The following is a 19662-nucleotide window of genomic DNA, read 5'->3' on the forward strand; positions in this document are numbered from 1 at the left end:
CCCTCCACATCCCCTTTCCCAGCAAATTCCAGCCACAAGAGGCAGGGAAAAGTGGGAAAAGAGCCCCCCCCCATCCCCTTTTCCCAGCAAATCCCCTTTTCCCAGCAAATTCCAGCTGCAAGAGACAGGAAAAGGTGGGAAAAGAGGCGCCCCCCCTCACCCCCCCTCCCACTGTGACTATATCGGGATCCTCCGGGATCCTCCTCCTCCCATCCCGGCATTTCGGGCGGCTAAAATTAGGCCCCGGGAAGGATCCCGGGCGGCCGATCCCGGTAAGCCGTCGGTTTTCCCCTCTATTTTCTCCCATTCTAGGACATTTTATGCATTTTTAGGGAATTTGGGGCTTTCGGAAAGCAAAAGAAACAGGATAGAAGCAGCCAAGAAGGAGAATTCCCTTTATTCCCGCGCATAACCTCATGCTGCGGAAAGACACGAGGCCAAAAAATAACATTTTCTCGCTTTATTTTCCCTATTTTCCCTTAAAATTTAGCCCTTGGATGCCCTCGTCTTCCTCATCCAGGGAGGCTGATGATGGTCGCTCTTCCTCCCCCAGGTACCTGCAGCTGGGGCCCATTGGGCACCTCATAGGAGGCCAACGCAGCGATGGAAACAGGTACAGCTTTTTTGACCCCGTTTCTTATATTTTAGCATTTCCCCAATATTTTAGTGTTTCCCCGACGTATTTTCTCTATTTTTGAGGGTTTTCCCAACTGAAAACCAAACTTTGCCTCCGTTTCCATGCCCCATTCAATAAGGGGGGGGGTTACCCCCAATAAAGGGGGGCAGCGTTCACGCTGTTGGATAAATAATGAATAAATAATAAATAAATTAAATAAAATGATAAATAAAGAAAAATGATAAATAAATAAATAAATAATAAATAAATAATAAAATAAGTAAAATAATAAATAGATAAATGAACCTCCCTGAATTTCTTTTATCTCTTCTTTTAAGGCAAGAGGAACGCGGATCTTGGTAAGTGGTGCTTCTCCCAGCAAAACAAATCTTTCTTCAATAATATAAATATATATCATATATATATATATATCTGCCCTATATATCCTATTTATATTCTCTAGAATATATATATAATATACATAGGCCATATATATATCCTATGGCCTTTTGTGCTTGGGGTGGTTTATTTGCTCTTTCTTAGTCTGTAGGAAATAAATCCTAATTAAAGAATAAATGAAAGAAATTAAATAAATAAATGCAATTAAATAATAAATAAAATTAAGCAATAAAATAAAATTAAGTAATAAATAAATGAAATTAAGTAATAAGTGCAATTAAGTACTAAATAAAATTAAATAAAAATAAATGATAAATAAAATTAAATAATAAATAAATAAAATTAAATAATAAATAAATAAATTCTGTATTTTAGACTTATGTGGGTGAAGCCCAACATGGATGCGAGGCCGCTTGGGGCTGATATTTTCCCTTTCTGTTTCTTTTTCAGAGGAATGGGATGCAAAAATCAGTAGGTTATTCCTGTTTTTTCCCCCTCTGTCTCCTGCTGCGAAGCCAAATTTTGGTGCTAAAATTTTGCTCTGTTTGAAGGGAAGTTGGAGGAAGGATTTGGTAAGACGATTCCCTCCCTTAGTCCTATCTCAGCGCAAAAACCGGGCCTAGTAAAGCTGCGGCCTTAGCACCGGCCTGCGTTGAGATGGATTTCTCTTTATTTTGTTTAGAAGAAAGCGACACGGAGCTCGGTGAGTCATTTTGGGGTGTTTTTTTGGGGGGAATGGGAGGGATTTTGGGATTTTGGGGGGATTTGGGGATTTTTTGGGGAAAAGGGAGGTTCTTTGGGGGAGGTTTGAGGTTTTAGGGAAGAGCAACTGGGCCTGGGCCACAGAAGGAGGCTTCCCATCCCAAATTTGTGCAATTTTTATGTAAAACCAAGGAAAAAAGACCCCCCAAAGAGCTCTATATCCCTGGAATCCAGCCCATTCCGCTGGATATTCCTCTTGGGAGGAATCAAACTGGTTTCGTCCTCGAGCCTCCGCGGTGGAGGCTCCTCCGACTCACCCCTGTTTATTTCCCTGCTCTTTTCAGAGGAATGCGACACAGAAAACGGTAAGTTCTCGTTTTACAGCTTGAAAACACGGTTGGATAACGATGAAAATACCAATATTCAGCCTTGGAAGTGGCAAAAATTGACTTTTTTTTTCTCGTTCTTTTTCTCGGGGGTGAAAACGCAGAGATAGGTAAGTGCCACCATGGGACCTTCGTGGGATGGAGCCTCACGGGACCCTCTCAAGCACCTCAGAGGCCCCAAATCTTCCTTTATTTCTCTCTTTTAAGGTGAACTCACAGCAGAAATTGGTAAGTGCCACATCCCCCTCCCGTCAAACGCCTTCCGTGACCGCCATAAAACACAGAATTCCCTCGTTTTCCCCTCAAAAAGAGGGACAGAATGAGGTTTAGCAGCCTCCTGGTGCCAAGAAACCCTTGCAAAAATCAGTGTTTTCTTTCTTTTAAGACAATCTGACAGCAGAGCTGGGTAAGTGAGCTCCTTCCTCCGCGTCCTGACGCCTGGTTTTTAACTCCTTTATGGTGTTTTAAGGGGGTTATCACCCCCTCCCAAACACACACGCGGTCCCTACACCCCCAATACGAGCTGGAAATAAAGTAATTGGGTCCCCAATAAAAAGAAATTTTGAATTATAATCACCAAGGGGAAGAAAAAGGTGTGGGGAGAGTGAGACTCATGGCAGGACGTGGCAACAGAGAGGGCGAAGGCTTAAGAAAAGTTGATTTTTTCTTCTCTTTCTTCTCTTTTTTTAGAGGAACGGGATAGAAAAATTGGTGAGTGTTGTTTTTTGGGCACTTTGGGTCCTGTTGTTAGCCCACGTGTGGAAAAAACAGGAGGGGAAAGAGTTTTGGGGCAAAAAAATCCTGCAAAAGCTGCAGGAGCAGCAGAATTTGGGATTTTTTGGTTGTAAAGACGGTCGTGTACCCTAAATTATAGCCCCTGAGGGGGAAAAAACCCAAATATTAAACTACTTAAACTGCTTAAAACTAATATTGATACTTAAACCGCTTACAACTAATACGGATTTATTTCTTTGCTTTAAGGGAGACTTCAGTCGGACCTCGGTAAGGAGTTTCCTTGACAAGGAGAAAATTATCCTGAATTATATTAAAAAAATGCTTTTTTTTGGGAAGGCTGTTAGAGCTGTTTGAGTTTTTGCATCTTCATCTGCTTTAGAAATGGATCTTATTTTAAAATACTCATAGAGGGAGGCGTGTGTGGAAGAAAATATTGAGTTTTGTTGTGTGAGGACCCAAGTACTGCAGGAGGCGGGTGGGATTTGGGGAGAATTGCTCTGTTTTTCTCTTTCCTCACCTTCTCTGCTTATTTTTTCAGGAGAACGCGATGCAAAAATCAGTAAGTGCAATTCCCCCCCTTTTTTTTTCAGCAAATTTAAAAATGCAGCAGGGGAACAAGGAGAACAAACTTGGCCCCATTTCGCATTAGCCACCACGTTCCCGCAGCCACCTTTTTGAAGGGGAAGAATTTCCTCCTGATTTCCCTTTGGGATAATTGCAGTTCCCTTTGGGATAATTGCAAAATATCGTATTTGATGTAAAGGCAGTAATGGGGATAAAAAGCCCTGTTTTGGGGGCTCAAACGTGTTACAGAGCGATGCACAAACCAGAAATATTTAATAATAATTTCTCCCTCCCTTTTCTTCACAGAGGAACGCGATAGGAAAATTAGTAAGTGGCCTTTTTCGTTGGGGATTTGGGGTAAAAAAAAGGGGATTTGGGGTAAAAATTGGGGGATTTGGAGTGAAAAAAGAAAAGGGATTTAGGGGAGCAGAGTCTTTCTGATGCCCCTCACTGCATGGTCACAAAAAGGAGGGAAAAAACATCCCAACCAACCTGAATATTCTCTTTTTTCCCCTCTCTTTGCAGCCAAGCTTGCAGCAGAAACGCGTAAGTCCTTTTGCTTCCTTTCAAAAAGGACAATTTTGGGTCGAGAAGCTCTTTTCTGCCTTCGGATTTTGTTGCATTACTCAAAATTGTTTTATTCTTTCCTTTCCAAGGGAGGCTCAATGCAGTGCTCGGTAAGACGCTCTTTGGGGACCCTCTCCCATTGCAACCCCCTTTCCTCTGAGCTCTTTGCATTGCAAAAACACCCCCAAAAAGCAAAAATCCACCCTTTTTCGCAAAATATAATTAGAAAAAGGGGGCAAAGCAGCTTTGCACCCCAAATCTTCCAAGCTCCAGCTTCCGCAGAGCTGTTACCTCGAAGGGAGAGGGCAGCATTGTGCAAAAAATGGGGTTTATTCTGTTTGATTTTTCATTTTTTTCCCATTCAGGGGAGCGAGACTCCACTCTTCGTAAGTGACTTTCTTCTCCTGGCAAGTAAAATTTTGGGGTAAAGGGGCATTTTCCTCAAATATCGGGGTGTTTTCATGCATCTCCCCCCCACATCTCCCTTTTCCTCAGCCTTCTCGCACTCCTCGTCACTCCTAAATGAATGGATTTAAATCAAATTAATTTTTTTTTGAATTTTCAGCTCAATAATTACCTATTATGTGTCCGGAGAGGAAAGGAAAATCTTTAAAATCCCCCTCCCTTTTTTTCTTCCCAGGGAAACTCAATGCAGAGCTCGGTAAGTGCTTTTCTTTCCTATTCCATTCAACCAGATTGCTGTTTTTTGAGGCATATTGGGAGCTTTTGCCACCTTTTTTGGTCAGTTTGAGAAATCTGGAGACTAATTAACCAAAAAATAAATAATTTGGGCTCACAGAATAGTAATTGCTGCCTGTTTGTCTGTCTTGTTTCTAGCCAAGTGCGATGCAACCATCAGTAAGTGGCTTTTTTTTCATGGAGAGACATTGAAATTTCTCCAGGAATTTCCAAAATCTTTGGAAAGGATTAATATATATATATATTTTTTTCCTATTTAAAGGGTTATTTACTGTGGAACTGGGTAAGTACTGGTTTTTTTGGCTGTTTACACGGATCTGTTTTGGTCTGCCATGTGAAAATCAGAGTATTCAAGGTGGAATTTCAGGGGATTAAACACCTGAATTTTAGGGGATAAACACCTGAATTTCAGGAGATTAAACACCTGAATTTTGGGAGATTAAAACCTTGACATCCTGCAAAAATAATTGCACGCAGGGCTAACTTGGGCTAGAATAGAAATGACCTCAGAGCCTGAATTACAGGGGCAAAGATAGACGGGCCATGTGAAAGGCAAAAGAATGAAAAATAACCCAAATTTCTCTTTTCACTTCTTTCCAGGGGAGCGCCACACCAAAATTGGTAGGTTTTATGCCCTGCTTTTATTAAACAAATGGATTTAGTTGTGGATAAAGCTCTTTGCTTGCCCTGTTTAAGTGAATGTGGAGTGTTTTTATAAATATATAGCCTGACTTCCATACCGGGGGTGTTAAGGGGGTGGGTAAGAGGAGCTCAGACCCTTAATTTACCACCCAGTGCCTGGACATTCCCACAGGAGAAAAAAAAACCCTTTAATAATAACTTTAAATAATTTTAAACAACTTTTTCTTTTTGTTTTTAAGGGGAACTCACTGCAGAAGTCGGTAAGTCATTCTCCAAATTACCTTTAATAAAAAGGATATATTGGGATAAACAACGAAGAACTCAGAAATCTTTTTATTTCCTTTTTTTTTTTTTTTAGGGGACTGTGATAGAAAACTTCGTAAGTGTCTTCTTTATTTTTTTTTTCCTGATTTTTCTCCTTTTTTTAAGTGTGCTCAATGGAAATAATTATATTTGTTCACATTTTGCCCTGTTTCAGTCACTTAACCTATGCACGGTGTTATTTAATACATAAAATACATGCAGAACAGAAAATCTAAATGTTTATAATGGTGTATTTTGCCGTTGAGAAAAGGGATATTTCATCACATTCCCGTTTCTTTTCCTTTTTAAGGGAAATACACGGCAGAAATTGGTAAGGATTTTTCCTCGTTTTGCTGAAAAGGAATTATTTGCAGTTTTCTTTTGGATTTTTAAGGAAAAGAAAACCAATTCTGCTTTAATCTGGCTGAGAAATATTATTTTTCTCTTTATTTTCAGAGGAGCGGGATGCAAAAATCGGTAAGTGCAGCCACCTCCGGGCAGCCTTTGACACCCCTCTCGGTGCTCAACATCATCCGCGGTTCGTTTGCTATTTTTAATTATGAGATCATGGAATTGGAGCTGCTTCCTTGGGAAGGGCTAATTTGAGCGTGGCCAGGCTTCATTTTTAAGCAAAAAGCAGCAATTGCACCAAGTAGCCTAAAATCTTTTAAGGAGCCGTGTTGGTAATATGGGAAAAACAACAAAATCGCTCGAAATTATTAATCCTAATTGTTCTCTTTTAGGGGAGCACGAAGCAGAGATCAGTAAGTGACATTTTCCTTGCTCTTTCCCATCTGTAGTTAAATTGCTATGCACTTAAAAGGAGTTTTTGCCTAAAAATCTTCTTTCTTTCCTTGTTTTCAGGGCGACTTACTGAGCTGCTGGGTAAGTGCGTTCCCTTTTCCACCTTTTCACAGGAATCCTGCCCAATTGCAGCTATCTGCATTGCATCCTTCCAAGAGAAAAGGAAAAAAAGGAATTTAATAACTAAAAAATAAATAATTTCTCAAGCAGAGAGCAAAGTTTTAGGCAGAAAAGCAAAAATTTAGGAGTTTTGCCCAAGAGGAACCATAATTAAAACTTTGCTAAGCCACAGGGCTTAGGTGTTACATAGCAATAAAATCAGAGAAAAATACTCCTTTTATATTCATGTTTTTCTGTATTTTTCTCCTTTTAGGAAAACGGGATGCCACAGTCAGTAAGTGAATTCCTGGTTTTGGAGGAAAACAGGAATTTCGGTTTCCTGTTAGGAATTCCTTATTCCTAAGCAATTCCTTGAGCTCCCTTGCTCTGGAAATGCACTGATTAGGACAAATATTTTTTTCCTTTTCAAGGAAAACTGACAGAACAGCTTGGTAAGCCATTTTTTGTACCTTTTACAGAGCTGATTTTGCCTTTTTTGGGTTTTTTTTGATTGTTTGTTTAATTGTGCTGCTATTGGGCTGCTTGTGTACACCTCAGATTTAGAAGGAAACAGGGAAAGGGCTAACACAGGCTTTTAAAAAATAAAATAACAGAGAACACAGGGGAATTGGCGATGGACTAGAAATAATCCTGCATCTTGATGCAGAAATACATTATACAATAGGAAAAAATCCACATTTCACTTCTTTTTTTTTTCCCATTCTTTTAGAGGAAGTAAAGGATCTGGAAGCTGGTGAGTGATATTTTTCCCTCCCATGTTAAAAAAAAAATAGTAGTTTCAAGGAAGTTTAAATATAAAATAATATATGCATGTATGTGTGTGTGTATATATAAATATTGTAGGTTAAATCTAGTCTTTCTGCTCTGCATTTTGCCTTTGTTTAGGAGAACGGGATGCCACGGTTGGTACGTGCCCATCTCCTGCCCTTGCTAACCGTAAATCTAAGGTGCATTTGGAGGCAGTGTCCAAATTCCTCATGATTATCACTTTTAAAACCCAAGTTATGGGGTTGTGCGCTGAATTCCACGGATTTGAGGTGCCTGCAACTGGCCTTTTTTCAAAACTGCTCCAAAAATCATTAAAAAATGCTAAAAATGGTAACTCAAATTGAGAGTATTGTATTGTAACTAGCTGATCTGCATCCCTTTGTAGAGGAGAGGGATATTAATGAAAATCACTATTTTTTCCTCTCTTTTAGGTGAACTCTCTGCAGCAATTGGTAAGCATGTTTTCTCCCCTCCAGCAAAACCAATACCCCCAGTTTAAACCCAAATACCCCCAGTTTAAGCCCAAATACCCCCCGTTTAAGTTTTATTCAGTTGCACAGTTTGTATTGACCATTTTGATGCTTTCTGCCCTTTATTTAGGCGAGCGCGACCGAAAAATTGGTAAGTACCATATATATATTTTTTTCCTGAGAAGCAGAGCTCAGGTGGACTGGAAGTTTTATGAATTTATTATATTAAATTGGATTTATTTTCCCTTTTTTAAGATGAACTCACTGCAGAGCTGGGTAAGTCTCACTTGGTTTCATTTAATGTCCAGGCCTGGGACATCCCTCCTGCCCCAGCCTTTTCCTGAGCTAATTTGGGGAGATTTATGGAATTTAATATAAAAAGCTTCAATTGCTCCTGCTTTCTAACAAGCAATGCCAACCATGGTAATCGTGGGCACAGAAATAGCATTTTTCTTTGCGCTCTACTTAATTTTGCTGTGCAAAATGGAGATTTATCCAATAAGGATTCTGTTTTTTTTTCTCTTTTCAGAGGAATATAAAGCAAAAATGAGTAAGTGCCTCTTTTCCTTCCCTTAATTAATTAAGCCCCCATTAATGAGAGATGGGGGCTTCACGGAAAGCTGGGATTTCTGTCCTGGAAAAATAAGAAAGGAGAGGACGAATTTCAGGAATTTCCAGCCCATCCATTTGCCTTTTAACACATTGAACTTTTGCTGGGAAAGAAACTCTGTTTTGGGGAAGGAAGGAGGGAAACGAAAACGTGGCACGAACTGGAGACCTCCCTGGAATAGGAAAACCATCCTTAAAACCTTTTCTTATATATATATATATGTATTTTTTTTAGGGAAATGCAGTGAAGAACACAGTAAGTGCCTCTTTCTCTCCGGCTCTATCTTTTGGCCCCAGCTTTGGCTTCGCAGCGGCCGCCACAGTGATTTTATTGCCCTTTTTTAGGGAAAGATGATGGCAATTGGGGTAAGTCAGCCGGAGCGCGCGGAATTCCGTGCATGGAAGCGGGAACACGGACGAGACCCCGGCATCTCCCGGGTTCTCCGGGCCCCCCGTTCTGCTCCGTTAAGAGGGATGGAGCCCGCCCCCCATCCCACCCTTTCCCGGGAAGATAGCAGCCCTCTGCAGTTGATTCCACCTCCCTTTTCTGTTATTTTTTTCCTTTTAATTTTTTTTTCCTTTTTAAAATTTTTCCTCTTTTCAATTTTTTCCTTTTTCATTTTTCTTTTTCAATTTTTTCAATTTTTATTTTTTTCCCTTTCTTTTAATTTTTCCTTTATTTTTTTCTTTTCACCATTTTTCCTTTCTTTTTTTCCTTTTTTCCTTTCTTAATTTTTCCTTTTTAAAATTTTCCCTTTTTAAAACTTTTTCCTTTTTCATTTATTTCCTTTTAAATTTTTAAAAGGGAAAAATTAAAAAAGAAAAATTATTCCCTTTAAATTGTTTTCCTTTTTAAGTTTTCCTTTTTAAGTTTTCCTTTTTAAGTTGTTTTCCTTTTTAAGTTGTTTTCCTTTTTAAATTGTTTTCCTTTTAAAATTGTTTTCCTTTTAAAATTCTTTTCCTTTTAAAATTCTTTTCCTTTTTCTTTTTTTCCTTTTTCTTTTTTTTCCTTTTTCTTTTTTTTTCCTTTTTCTTTTTTTTCCTTTTTAATTTTTTCCCTTTTTAATTTTTTCCCTTTTTAATTTTTTCCCTTTTTAATTTTTTTCCTTTTTTATTTTCTTTCCTTTTTTAAATGTTTTTCCCTTGTTAAATTTTTCCCCCCCTTTCCCCCCCGCAGCCAACATCACCCTGGACCCCGCCACCGCCCACCCGCGCCTGGTGCTCTCCGCCGACCGCCGCAGCGTGCGCTGGGAATACGGCACCGGAGACGCCGCCGCCGGCAGCCCCTGCGTGCTGGGCTCCGAAGCCTTCACCTCCGGCCGCCACTACTGGGACGTGGACGTGGCCCAGGGCCAGTACTGCGCCGTGGGCGTGAGCCGGGAATCGCCTCCCTACGGCTCCGCCGGCACCGGCGCCTTCCACCCCGCCGAGGGCATCTGGGCCGTGCAGCAGTGGGGCTTCCAGAACCGGGCGCTCACGCGGCCGCCCACGGCGCTGGCGCTGCCGCGCGTGCCGCGCCGCATCCGCGTGCGCCTCGACTGCGACTGGGGCGAGGTGGCGTTCCGCGACGCCGACAGCGGCGCGCCCATCTTCGCCTTCCCGCCCGCCGCCGCCCTCGCCGGCCAGCGCCTCCGGCCCTGGTTCTGGCTCGAGCTGGGCGCCCTGGCGCTCGTGCGGTGACGCCGGCGCCGCGGGGGGGCCCTGGGGACACCCCTCGTCCTCACCCGGAGCAAGGGCACTGACCAGCTGCCAATAAACGGCGTGCGCCTCTCCCGGGGCTTTATTTGCCCTTTTTTTAACCCGTTTTCGGGTGGAAAGCGGGGGCCCTGGTGCAGCTGAACCCCTCGTTCAACTGCTGCTGCAGCCCCCCGTGCAACCCCCCCAGTGCAACCCCTCCGCTGCAACCACTGCTGCAGCCCCCCCCGTGCAACCCCCCCAATGCAACCACTGCTGCAGCCCCCAGTGCAACCTGTGGGGCAGCCCCCAGTGCAGCCCCCCCGGGGCCCAAAAGGGACCTGGCAGCGGTGGGATTCGAACCCACGCCCCCGCAGAGACTGGAGCCTTAATCCAGCGCCTTAGACCGCTCGGCCACGCTACCTCGGATGGAGGGCCAAAAACCGGCGGGAAAAGGGGCCAAAACTGGGGGCAAAGAGGCCAAAACTGGTCAATTTTGAGGGGGATCGCGCTGGAATCGGGGCACGGGGAGGAGGAGGCCCCAAGGGAGCAGAAAAGGAGGAAGAGGAAGGGGCGGAGAGGTGGGAGCGGGGGGAGGAAGGGCAGCGAGGAGGGTCCAGGGGGACTTCAGTTCCCAGGGGGACTTCATTTCCACACAAAAAAGGTTTATTTTAGCCAAACGCCCCCGAAACCCACCAGCCTGAGGAGGCCCGAGGAAGAGGAGCCCGTTGGAGTCACCTCCTCCAGCTCCGAGCTCCGGCAGCCCAGGGGCCCTGCGCTTCCCCGGGCGGAGCGGAGAGGCCGGAGCGGGATGGAGTCCAGCCAAGAGCAGATCCCACCGGGATCCCACCAAGAGTGGGTCCCCTGGGACCCAAGGGGTCCCCCGAGGGCTCTCGGCCTCCTCCCGGCCTCCAAAGCTCCTCCCAGCTCCAGGAGCGGGGCTGGAGCCTCCACGGAGCAAGGTCCCCGCTCCAGATGCCACCTGGGAGGCCGGGAATGTGGCAGCAGGAGGCGGATCTCCATCCAGGTGAATTTCCCGGAGAAACGCCCCTGGGGACAAAGGTCGGAGGCCGGTGCTCCCGCGGACCTTGCGTGGCTCCCGCGGCGAGCGGCTCGTCCCCACGTGGAGCTCGCCCTCCGGAGCGGCCCCGAGCCTTCCCCGCGCTCCCCGGCCTCCATCGGAGCCTCGTGCTGCTCCACAGAAGGTCTGTCCCACCTCCTCCTCCACCCGAGGCCGCCTTAGTGGAGGACGTCGCGTTGGCCATCGCTTCCCGGTGCGCGCTTCCTGATCGTTCCCCCTGGAGAAGAGCTCGGCCTCCGCTGCCGCTCTCGCCCCCTCGCTCTCCCGGTGTCCTCCACAGGCAGAGCCTCCATGGGGACGCGGTTCCTCCCGCGCTGGGGCCCACGGAGCCTCCTGCTCTCCTTGGTGGCCCTCCACGTCCTGCAGCTGGGCTCAGGTGGGACTGCCGCCCGCGGCCGCAGGGTTCCCGGGGGTCCGGCTGCCGCGTGGGGGTCCCCACAACCCCCTTGGGGTGGGGAGGAGGTGGCGGGCGGAGGCGTCCCCGTGGAGTTTGTCCCTGCCCGGGCTTTCACTTTCCCTTCTGCTCCCACATGGGCTGGGGTGGCTCCTCAGCGCGCGTCCTCAGGACCTTCTGGAGCCCTTCAGGAGCAGGGGGTGAGAGGCCAGTGCCCTGCTCCCAGCTCCAGAGCAGGCAGGATGGTCCTTGCAGGAACCCTGGCTCTCATCCGGGTGCTCCCGACCTTCTCCAGTGGCTTTGCTTTTCCCTTCTGAGGGCTCCCAAACGCCACCCCAAACTCAACACCCGTCTCAGCTCAACACCCTTCTCAGCTCAACACCCTTCTCAGCTCAACATCCTTCTCAACTCAACACCCGTCTCAACTCAACATCCTTCTCAACTCAACACCCGTCTCAGCTCAACAACCTTCTCAACTCAACACCCGTCTCAACTCAACACCCTTCTCAGCTCAACACCCTTCTCAGCTCAACACCCCTCTCAACTCAACATCCTTCTCAGTTCAACATCCTTCTCAGTTCAACATCCTTCTCAGTTCAACACCCTTCTCAGTTCAACACCCTTCTCAACTCAACACCCTTCTCAACTCAACATCCTTCTCAACTCAACAACCTTCTCCACTCAACATCCCTCTCCACTCAATATCCTTCTCAACTCAACATTCTTCTCAGCTCAACATCCTTCTCAACACCTCGTCCTTCTCAACACCCCTCTCAACTCAACACCTGTCTCAACTCAACATCCTTCTCAATTCAACATCCTTCTCAACTCAACACCCTTCTCAACATCCCTCTCAGCTCCACATCCCTCTCAACTCAACATCCTTCTCAACACCTCGTCCTTCTCAACATCCCGCTCAGCTCAACACCCTTCTCAGCTCCACATCCCCCTCAACATCCTTCTGCCCAAAGGCTCCATCCCACCCATGCCAACAGTCCATGCCTCTCTGCTTCTCCTCTGCCCTTCCCCGTCACACAGCCCAGCTCAGGGTGGTGGCACCGGGCCACCCTCTCAGTGCCACCGTGGACCAGGACATCGTGCTGCCCTGTCAGCTCTTCCCAAGCTCCAATGCTCAGAGCATGACCGTCAGGTGGATCCGTTATCACGTCTCTCAAACGGTGCACCTCTACCGGGATGGAGGCGACCTCTACTTTGAGCAGATGGAAGAATATCAAGGGAGGACACAGCTGTCTCATGACGGCCTCATCAGAGGAAGCCTGGACTTGCTGCTGGCCAACGTGAGACCCTCTGATGATGGAACGTATGTCTGCACTGTTCAAAGCGATGCTGGTTATGCAGAAGCTGTGGTGGAGCTGGAGGTGTCAGGTGCGTTGCTGGCTCTGGCTTCATCTCCAGCTTAGCTGTGTCTCCATCACGCTGCTTCTGGACCAAGGCAACACCTAAGTTCTGCTCCCCGACTCCGCGGGCGTGGAGACGGTTCCTCCACCAACGAGGGTGGGAATCCTGCAAGGACGGAAGCCCGTTTCGTGCCCGGGGGTGTCAGGAGCCCTCATTGCTCCCGCGGGCTCTGGGTGATGGGTCCGAGGTGACGGGTCCGTGGGTGACGGGATGTCCGCCCCGAGAGCCCCTTGGGGACCTGCTGGGTGGGGATGCCCGCGGTGACCGCAGAGCCTCCGCCCAAGTCCTCGCCCCTTTGAAGGGACCCGCTCAGGTCGCCCCGTTTTCTCCCCAGCCGTGGGCTCCTCCCCGCTCGTCTCCTTGGAGGGCTACCAGGACGGGGGCATCCGCGTGCTGTGCCGCTCGGCCGGCTGGTTCCCGCAGCCCGAGGCGCTCTGGGAGGCTCCCGGCGGGCAGCGCTTGCCCTCGACGTCCCACCACCTTTCCCGGGACGAGAGGGGCCTCTTCGGCGTGGAGGACGGTGTCACCGCGAGCGCGGAGGCCGGCGGCAGCTTGTCCTGCGTGGTGAGGAACCGGCGCGCCGGCCAGGAGAAGGAGTCGTCCCTGCGCATCGCGGGTTGGTTCCTCGTGGAGGACGTGGAGAACCTCCCGTTGAGGGGACGCCCATGGGGACCGATGAGTGGGGACGTCTCCTTCTGCTGCCCTAGCTCCCTTCTACCACGACGCCCAGCCCTGGAAGGTGGCTCTGGCCGTGACGCTGGTGATGCTCTTAATCCTGATACTCGGCTTGAGTGTCTTCAGCGTTCGCCTCTTCAAGGAGAACGGTAAAACATGGGGCAAGGGAGGAACAGGGTGAGAGCGGATGGGTCTGGAGAGGAGCCACGAGGGTGGAAGGGGGTGTTGTTAGAGGGGTGAGTCCTGGCCAAGGTGGGTGCTCTCTGATGCCCTCTCCTCTCTGTTTTGTCCTTGTAGAGAAGCAGCGCAGAGATCTGAGTGAGTCTTCTCCTCCCCATTTCCCCTCCTGAACGATGTGGAGAACGTTGTGTCCTTGATGCGGGCGTTGGGTGGACGCCACACAATGTGACTTGGGGATGGAGCAAGGTCTAGGTGGGCCTGAGCTCCGCCTGTGGCCGTGAGCATTGAGGTGCTGTGGTGTGGGCCCAGTGAGCTGCTCCCTTCTTATGGGAGAGGAGGAGAAAGAGGGTGATGGAGACCATTCCTGGTGGTGCCTCCTCTTGGGGTTGTGTATCTGGTGGGTGGGAAGCTCCTCTGCTGATGCCCTCTCCCTTCTCCTTTGTTTTTCAGAGGGCCTGTCCCAAGAGATGAGTGAGTGCTCGTCCTTCCCGGGGCTGTAAACCTGGGATGGACACGAGTGTGGTGGTCTGGTGGTGGTGGTTTGGTGGTGGTGGTTTGGTGGTGGTGGTTTGGTGGTGGTGGTTTGGTGGTGGTGGTTTGGTGGTGGTCTGGTTGTGGTGGTTTGGTGGTGGTGGTCTAGTTGTCGCTTAGGGGAGGATATGGGTTACATCAGGCTCAGGCTGAGGTTGGCCTTAGTGTGGGGATGCAAATGCCAAGGAGCAGAACTTGCTCCTTCCAGGTTGGGGAAGGAGAAAATAAGGTCCCTTTCTGATGAGCTTGTCCTTTTTTTATTATTATCATTTTTATTTTCCTTTCAGACCTAAAATCCAGAGATTTGGGTGAGTCTTTCTTCCTCTTGCCCCCCTAAAACTGTCCTACAAAGGGTGTTCCTGGGGTGGACACCGGTTCCTTGGGTTTGCCTCTTGTCTTGGGAAGGGTCTGGCTCAGATCAAGCCAGCGCGTTGTCCACGTGCCCAACATGGGGATACCGCGGGCTGGCACCCACCAATCCCAGCGGTGTCTGGGAATTGCCCCTTTCCCGGGAATGGGGAGAGCAACCATGGGAGTCCGAACCCCCCGGTGATGCCCTCAAGTGCTGCCCCGTGGGGACGGGAAGCTCCTCTGCTCATGACCCTTCCTTTCCCTCCACTTCTCAGAGGAGAAGACCACGGAGCTGGGTGAGTCTCTAGTCCCTTATCACCCGGTAGTTCCCTGATCACCTGGCAAAAGGTGGTCTCCTCTGACCGCCTCAGGTCCTCACCCGAGGACACGTGCTGTGTTGTCTCCTCTTCCCTCGCAGGTTGGAGAAGAATGCTTTATCCTATAGAAAAAGGTAAAGATATTTTGGCATGTTGTTCTCTCATGATCCTCTCCTTCTATGGAGACTTCTCTTCTTTTTCCATCACGTGGGTGGTTGTCCTGGGCGTTCCTGGACTGTCCCTGTCCTCAATAGACCATCCGTGATGGGACGGGACTTGTACCTTAGAGTATGAACCTGAGGGCACAAGGCCTTGGTTCCCCTTGGTGGAGGGAGGTCATTCCCCACCTCAGCGAGGGCGGAGAACCAGACAGGTCTTCAAACCAAAGAGGTCTTCAAACCAAAGAGGTCTTCAGGCCAAAGAGGTCTTCAAAACCGAAGAGGTTCTCAAGCCAAAGAGGCCTTCAGACCAAGGAGGCCTTCAGACCAAAGAGGTCTTCAGACCAAAGAGGTCTTCACCCGAAGAGGCTCAGCCCTAGACAGGGATGAACCTCTGCCCCATCACTCTTCTTGTGCCCGCAGAGGAGGTTCTCCTGGATCCAGACACCCATCACCCCCAGCTTGTGCTGTCCCCGGACTGCAGAAGCGTGAGATGGAGCGAGACACAGCAGGACCTTCCATATAACAGGAAGAGATTTAAAAATCTGTGCTGCGTGCTGGGCCGTGAGGGGTTCACCGATGGGAGACACTGCTGGGAGGTGGAAGGGGAGGTGGGCGATGAGACTCGCTGGGCCGTAGGGGTGGCCGCTGAGACAGTGTGGAGGATGACGATCATCTCCCCCAACCCTTCAGCATGGATCTGGGCTGTGCAGAATCAGAAGGGAAGGATTCAGGCGCTCACAGAATTTGGCGCCTCCGTGTCCTCGTGTCCAGTTCCCAGGAGGATCTGGGTAATCCTGGACTTCACAGGAAGTCGGGTGACATTTGTCAACGCCGATAACGGGGCTGAGATCTTCGCCTTCATGTTAACCTCGTTAACTGTCCAGAAGATGTACCCTTGGTTTTGGGTGGAAAAGGGCGAAGTCCGTCTGTGCTCCGAGAACGTCGCCCTCCCAACTTCCCCAGCCCATCCCACCTCCAATCCGGCCTCCGAGGCCTCCCGTCCTTCCGCGGAAACGCCTCTCCTTGATGCCAAAGGAGAAGAGGCTCTGGGCAGCTCTGCCCCAACGCAGCAGACAACCTCTGCCTGAGGGGCCAAGAGGCTCCGTGGAGGCTCCAGCCCCGCTCCTGGAGCTGGGAGGAGCTTTGGAGGCCGGGAGGAGGCTGAGAGCCCTCGGGGGACCCCTTGGGTCCCGGGGGACCCACTCTTGGTGGGATCCCGGTGGGATCTGCTCTTGGCTGGACTCCATCCCGCTCCGGCCTCTCCGCTCCGCCCGGGGAAGCGCAGGGCCCCTGGGCTGCCGGAGCTCGGAGCTGGAGGAGGTGACTCCAACGGGCTCCTCTTCCTCGGGCCTCCTCAGGCTGGTGGGTTTCGGGGGCGTTTGGCTAAAATAAACCTTTTTTGTGTGGAAATGAAGTCCCCCTGGGAACTGAAGTCCCCCTGGCCGCTCCTCGCTGCCCTTCCTCCCCCCGCTCCCACCTCTCCGCCCCTTCCTCTTCCTCCTTTTCTGCTCCCTTGGGGCCTCCTCCTCCCTATGCCCCGATTCCAGCGTGATCGCCCTCAAAATTGGCCGGTTTTGGCCCCTTTCCCCCCAGTTTTGGCCCCTTTTCCCGCCGGTTTTTGGCCCTCACTCTGAGGTAGCGTGGCCGAGCGGTCTAAGGCGCTGGATTAAGGCTCCAGTCTCTGCGGGGGCGTGGGTTCGAATCCCACCGCTGCCAGGTCCCTTTTATAGGTCTCCAGAACCCAGCGGGACACTTGGACAGGGTTGTCCGTCCAACCTGGCAGGTCTTGGAGGTCTCCAGAACCCAGCTGGACACCTGGAGCACAGTTGTCCATCCAATGCAGCAGGTTCTTGGAGATTCTTGGAGATCTCCAAAACCCAGCTGGATACCTGGAGGACCTTGTCCATCCAACCTGGCAGATTCCTGGAGACCCTTGGAGGTCTCCAAACCCAGCTGGACACGTGGAGAACATTGTCCATCCAATGGGGCAGGTTCCTGGAGACCCTTGGAGGTCTCCAAACCCAGCTGGACACCTGGAGGACATTGTCCATCCAATGGGGCAGGTTCCTGGAGACCCTTGGAGGTCTCCAAAACCCACCTGGACATGGAGGTGCAAGCAGAGGCTTCCAGCTGCTGCCAGGGCTTGGTGCAAGACCCCAGCTCCCCACTGCTCTGTAGCCCCAAATGGAATGGAGCCCAAACTGTGACCAACAGCGTCATCTCTCTTGCTACCGATGCTGCTCTCCAGGAAAGCAAGTCCCACTTTATTGCACCTCCTTTTTTTAATAAAAATAATATTATTTTTAATAAAATAAAATAAAAAGGCAGAACATTCACCAACAAGCCATGACTTGGACCGTCGCATTTGCTCGGTGCGGTGTATTAGGAAGAGACCGGCATCGAAACCAGACAGAGGCCATTGAGAACAACGGGGACATGGTGGGAGGGGGGATCTGGCATTTCCAGGCCCGTGGGGTCCCACCAAAGCGCGAGATCCAAGCGGACCCGATGCCAGGGTGATGGGGACCCCTTGGATTCAGCTTCTCTTTAAAGAAGTTGGATATTCCAGGGTGGGAAGCTGGCAAGAGGCTTTCAGCGCAACGCGGGTCCACGGAGCTGCTGCTCTTCGCTTGGTCCACATAGAAGAAGCTTGACCAGCCATGATCTACCAGCTTCTCCATGTTCCCCAAGCACATCCCAAAGCAAGGAGCTCCATCAAAGCTTCCCCCGCCCAAATCGCATCCACTTTCTGCTTCTAAAGTCAACCAACATGTTCTAAAACCCACCAGTGACTTCATCTGGAGATGTCCCATTGGGACACGTTGGGTATGGGTCATCAAGGATGTTCTACCATGAGTCGGGCTGGGCCCTTCCTCCCAATTCCCCCTCGAATTTCCATGATATCCAATTAATCTGTCCAAATTAATGAGGACATCTCCTCCATGGGCAGGAAGACCCCAAGTTCACACGGACGGGACCTGGTGGGTCGCGGACGGAGCCGGGGGCGGCAAAGCGGCTCCCTGCCCCGGACTTGCGGGCGCCGCGAGCCCCTCGTAGCGCAGGTGAGTCCGGCGATGCTTCACGAGCGACGAGCTGGACGTGAAGCTCTTGGGGCACCGCGAGCACTTGTAGGGCTTCTCGCCCGTGTGGATCCTCTGGTGGATGATGAGCGTGGAGCTCGCCCGAAAGCTCTTCTCGCAGTAGGGGCACCGGTAGGGCTTCTCGCCCGTGTGGATCCGCTGGTGCCGCCGGAGCGTGGTGTTCTCCCGGAAGGCCTTGCCGCACTCGGAGCACACGTGGGGCCGGGGTCCCGCGTGGCTCCTCTGGTGGAGCAGGAGGGCCGCGTGGGCGGCGAAGCCGGCGCCGCACTCGCCGCACTGGAAGGGCTTCTCCGCCAGGTGCCTCCTGCGGTGCTTGCCGAAGGAGGAGCTGTCGGAGAAGGCTTCGCCGCAGTCGGCGCACGGGTAGGGGGGCTCTCCGCGGTGGGTCCTCAAGTGGGCCACCAAGACGGCGCTCTTGCCGAAGGTCTCCCCGCACTGCGGACACCCGTAGCTCTCCTGCCGCGCGTGGCTCTTGCGGTGCTTGCTGAGCGACTTGTTGGCCATGAAGCTCTTGCCGCACTCCGGGCACGCGTAGGGCCGCTCCCCGGTGTGGATGCGCCGGTGGATGACGAGCGTCGAGTTGGACGTGAGGGTCTTGCCGCACTCCGGGCACGTGAAGGCGGCGCCTTCCAGGTGGCCCTTGCGGTGCTTGTTGAGCGACTTCTTGGCCATGAAGGCCTTGCCGCACTCGGGGCAGCTGTAGGGCCTCTCCCCGGTGTGGATGCGCCGGTGGATGACCAGAGCCGAGTTGGACGTGAGGGTCTTGCCGCACTCGGAGCACCGGTAGGCGCCGCTCTCCAGGTGGCCCTTGCGGTGCTTCCGCAGCGACTTGGCCGACGCGAAGCTCTTCTCGCAGCTGGGGCACTTGTAGGGCTTCTCGCTCGGGTGGCTCCTCTGGTGGCTCCTGAGGCTGGACTCGCACGGGAAGCTCTGCCCGCAGCTGGAGCACGCCAAGGGCTTCTCGCCCGCGTGGCCCCGCTGGTGGCGGTTGAGGGACGAGCCGCGGCTGAAGCTCTTGCCGCACGTGGCGCACACGTGCTTGCTCTGGCCCGGCGCCTTCGCTCTCCTGCCGTTGGGGTTGGACGAGGCCGGGCGCCGCCTCAGGTGGCGGCTCTCTCGGGCCGGGCCGTCTTCTCCGTCTTCCGAGCGGGAGCTCTCGGTGTCCGTCTCGCTCCATGATCCGTCACCTGTGGGTCAGGGCGAGAAGAGCCGGCTCGAGAGCCTTCCCCGTGCGGGGAAGGGAGGGAGCTGTGGGCAACGGTGGAGGTGGAGAAGGAGATGGTGGAGGAGGAGATGGTGGAGGAGGAGATGGTGGAGGAGGAGGAGATGGAGGAGGAGGAGATGGTGGAGGAGGAGATGATGGAGGAGGAGGAGATGGAGGAGGAGGAGATGGA

General features: G+C 50.8%; 5 protein-coding genes and 2 non-coding genes across 7 annotated transcripts in view; 4 read left to right on the forward strand and 3 right to left on the reverse strand.

Annotated features, from left to right (window-relative positions):
- LOC112955061 (receptor of activated protein C kinase 1-like) overlaps positions 1-221 on the reverse strand; it is a 6262-nt gene extending 6041 nt beyond the window's left edge. Inside the window, exon 1 of the mRNA XM_026048350.1 lies at positions 161-221. Coding sequence (XP_025904135.1) covers positions 161-221 — 61 coding nt within the window. The remainder of the gene's footprint in view (positions 1-160) is intronic.
- A 382-nt stretch (positions 222-603) lies between these two features.
- LOC112955063 (coiled-coil domain-containing protein 102A-like) lies at positions 604-8217 on the forward strand. The gene is made up of 32 exons (XM_026048351.1): positions 604-613; positions 955-975; positions 1466-1486; positions 1567-1587; positions 1698-1718; positions 2062-2082; positions 2208-2213; positions 2311-2331; positions 2489-2509; positions 2794-2814; positions 3085-3105; positions 3377-3397; positions 3709-3729; positions 3928-3948; positions 4059-4079; positions 4335-4355; positions 4610-4630; positions 4807-4827; positions 4931-4951; positions 5269-5289; positions 5550-5570; positions 5669-5689; positions 5924-5944; positions 6070-6090; positions 6357-6377; positions 6478-6498; positions 6791-6811; positions 6948-6968; positions 7247-7270; positions 7737-7757; positions 7906-7926; positions 8031-8217. Exons 1-32 carry the CDS (start codon positions 604-606, stop codon positions 8117-8119), a joined length of 717 nt encoding a protein of 238 aa, XP_025904136.1. The 3' UTR covers positions 8120-8217.
- Positions 8218-8317: 100 nt separating this feature from the next.
- On the forward strand, positions 8318-10064 carry LOC112955064 (butyrophilin subfamily 1 member A1-like). Its single transcript, XM_026048352.1, has 4 exons — positions 8318-8325; positions 8620-8640; positions 8730-8750; positions 9562-10064. The coding sequence occupies exons 1-4, from the start codon at positions 8322-8324 to the stop codon at positions 10062-10064; spliced, it is 549 nt and encodes a 182-aa protein (XP_025904137.1). The 5' UTR covers positions 8318-8321.
- Positions 10065-10400: 336 nt separating this feature from the next.
- On the reverse strand, positions 10401-10482 carry TRNAL-AAG. The gene has a single exon. It is a non-coding gene; the product is annotated as a tRNA-Leu (tRNA).
- A 948-nt stretch (positions 10483-11430) lies between these two features.
- Positions 11431-16255, forward strand: LOC112955065 (butyrophilin subfamily 3 member A2-like). The gene is made up of 8 exons (XM_026048353.1): positions 11431-11515; positions 12572-12919; positions 13287-13568; positions 13660-13776; positions 13925-13945; positions 14258-14278; positions 14965-14985; positions 15588-16255. Exons 1-8 carry the CDS (start codon positions 11431-11433, stop codon positions 16253-16255), a joined length of 1563 nt encoding a protein of 520 aa, XP_025904138.1.
- A 546-nt stretch (positions 16256-16801) lies between these two features.
- Positions 16802-16883, forward strand: TRNAL-AAG. The gene has a single exon. It is a non-coding gene; the product is annotated as a tRNA-Leu (tRNA).
- A 1247-nt stretch (positions 16884-18130) lies between these two features.
- LOC112955067 (zinc finger protein 2 homolog) overlaps positions 18131-19662 on the reverse strand; it is a 16110-nt gene continuing 14578 nt past the window's right edge. Inside the window, exon 4 of the mRNA XM_026048354.1 lies at positions 18131-19455. Within this exon, the coding sequence (XP_025904139.1) occupies positions 18131-19455 (1325 nt within the window). The remainder of the gene's footprint in view (positions 19456-19662) is intronic.

The sequence above is a fragment of the Nothoprocta perdicaria genome, unplaced genomic scaffold (genome assembly GCF_003342845.1).
Source record: "Nothoprocta perdicaria isolate Ctin4 unplaced genomic scaffold, notPer1 scaffold_536, whole genome shotgun sequence".
Lineage (NCBI taxonomy): Eukaryota > Metazoa > Chordata > Aves > Tinamiformes > Tinamidae > Nothoprocta > Nothoprocta perdicaria.

Coding starts and splice junctions, on each gene's coding strand:
- LOC112955063 (XM_026048351.1), top strand. Junction 4,356..4,609: donor GGAGCGAGACTCCACTCTTC/GTAAGTGACTTT, acceptor TTTTCTTCCCAG/GGAAACTCAATGCAGAGCTC. Junction 7,758..7,905: donor TGAACTCTCTGCAGCAATTG/GTAAGCATGTTT, acceptor CCCTTTATTTAG/GCGAGCGCGACCGAAAAATT.
- LOC112955064 (XM_026048352.1), top strand. Junction 8,641..8,729: donor GAAATGCAGTGAAGAACACA/GTAAGTGCCTCT, acceptor GCCCTTTTTTAG/GGAAAGATGATGGCAATTGG. Junction 8,751..9,561: donor GAAAGATGATGGCAATTGGG/GTAAGTCAGCCG, acceptor TCCCCCCCGCAG/CCAACATCACCCTGGACCCC.
- LOC112955065 (XM_026048353.1), top strand. CDS start 11,431: ATGGGGACGCGGTTCCTCCCGCGCTGGGGCCCACGGAGCCTCCTGCTC. Junction 13,946..14,257: donor GAAGCAGCGCAGAGATCTGA/GTGAGTCTTCTC, acceptor TTTGTTTTTCAG/AGGGCCTGTCCCAAGAGATG. Junction 14,986..15,587: donor GGAGAAGACCACGGAGCTGG/GTGAGTCTCTAG, acceptor TTGTGCCCGCAG/AGGAGGTTCTCCTGGATCCA.